Raw genomic sequence first — 1,153 nt, forward strand, 5'->3', positions numbered from 1 at the left:
AGGGGCGCAGCGGGTTGGCTCGGCAGGCACAGCTGAGGCACGTAACAGGTTTGCGACACGCAGGGGAAGGCAGATCTGGCGCTTGGGAGCTGCAGCACTTCGCTTCCTTCCTCTCATCCTTCCCCCAGCGGGAGCCCAGTAGTCAAGAAGCAAAGACCTTCCTGGAGACGGCCACATCCCTCTGCTTCAGCCCCGTGGGCACGTTCTCCTTGTTTTCCAGCCCGGGCTGCTGGGGCCGCTTGCGGAAGTAGCAGACGCGGCAGACAGAGTGGTACTTGTCTGCTCCTCCAATCACTTCAACCTGGCAAGAAAACAGGGAGAGCGACCCTGCAGAGCCCAGTTCCCCGGAGGAGAACAGCCCAGACGAGCAGGATCGGCAAGATGGAGCTTCCGAAGCGCCCCATGTTCCAAGGGAACTCACCTCCCTCTCCGCTCCCAGCCTCTTCGTGTAGGAGGCTTCTCGGTAGCACTCCATGCACACGGCGTTCAGCTTCACCACGCTCTCCGCCAGCGGGACCAGGTTCAGGATGCTCCCGAAAGCCTGTGCCAAGACAGGAGGGTGTTTCTGTGGGATGGGGTCTGTGAGGATCCCAAAGCAGCTGCTGTACCAACAGGAGGCATTTTACCTTCCTCTGGAAGGTCCCGTCGAGAGCAGCAACGATGACGGTTTTCCCAGCATTGGCCATGATCTCGCAGAACTCCACGATGTCCAGGAACTAGAGGAGGTGCAGAGACAGCGTCAGGAGGAAGGGACAGCGCTTTGCTCAGGATCCAGCAGCACATGCCCGCGCAGTAGCGCGGGACACAAGCGAGCCACGCTGCCTACCCAGGAAACCCAGGCCCACTGTCCTCAGCCTGCTGGGACCAAGGGAAGGGGCTGACTATCCAAGCACAATCCAGCAGGATCAAACAGTGTTTCCCACCCCCTCCTAGAGGATTCAGGCCCTCTTCGGCACGAGGTGCCCTGAAGGGCCCATGTCCTGCGGAGCTGCCCTGGCTGTGCACTTACAAACTGGCCCTCGTCGATGCCGATGACCGCGGCGCCCAGCGCCTCCTGGTACACATCCTTGAGGAGACAGGCCGGCAGGGCCTCCATGGTGCTCCTGTGGGGAAGGCAGGGCGGGATGAGCCCAGCAGCACTGCTGCGGGGCCC

At 61.8% G+C, this 1,153-nt stretch overlaps 1 protein-coding gene across 1 annotated transcript; it reads right to left on the reverse strand.

The window, feature by feature from the left end:
- Window positions 1-130: 130 nt before the first annotated feature.
- TK1 (thymidine kinase 1, soluble) lies at window positions 131-1,100 on the reverse strand. The gene is made up of 4 exons (XM_010155057.1): window positions 1,010-1,100; window positions 627-716; window positions 422-541; window positions 131-301 (listed from the first exon to the last, which is right to left on the reverse strand). The coding sequence occupies exons 1-4, from the start codon at window positions 1,094-1,096 to the stop codon at window positions 143-145; spliced, it is 456 nt and encodes a 151-aa protein (XP_010153359.1). The 5' UTR covers window positions 1,097-1,100; the 3' UTR covers window positions 131-142.
- Window positions 1,101-1,153: the final 53 nt, after the last annotated feature.

The sequence above is a fragment of the Eurypyga helias genome, unplaced genomic scaffold (genome assembly GCF_000690775.1).
Source record: "Eurypyga helias isolate BGI_N326 unplaced genomic scaffold, ASM69077v1 scaffold39337, whole genome shotgun sequence".
Taxonomy (NCBI): domain Eukaryota; kingdom Metazoa; phylum Chordata; class Aves; order Eurypygiformes; family Eurypygidae; genus Eurypyga; species Eurypyga helias.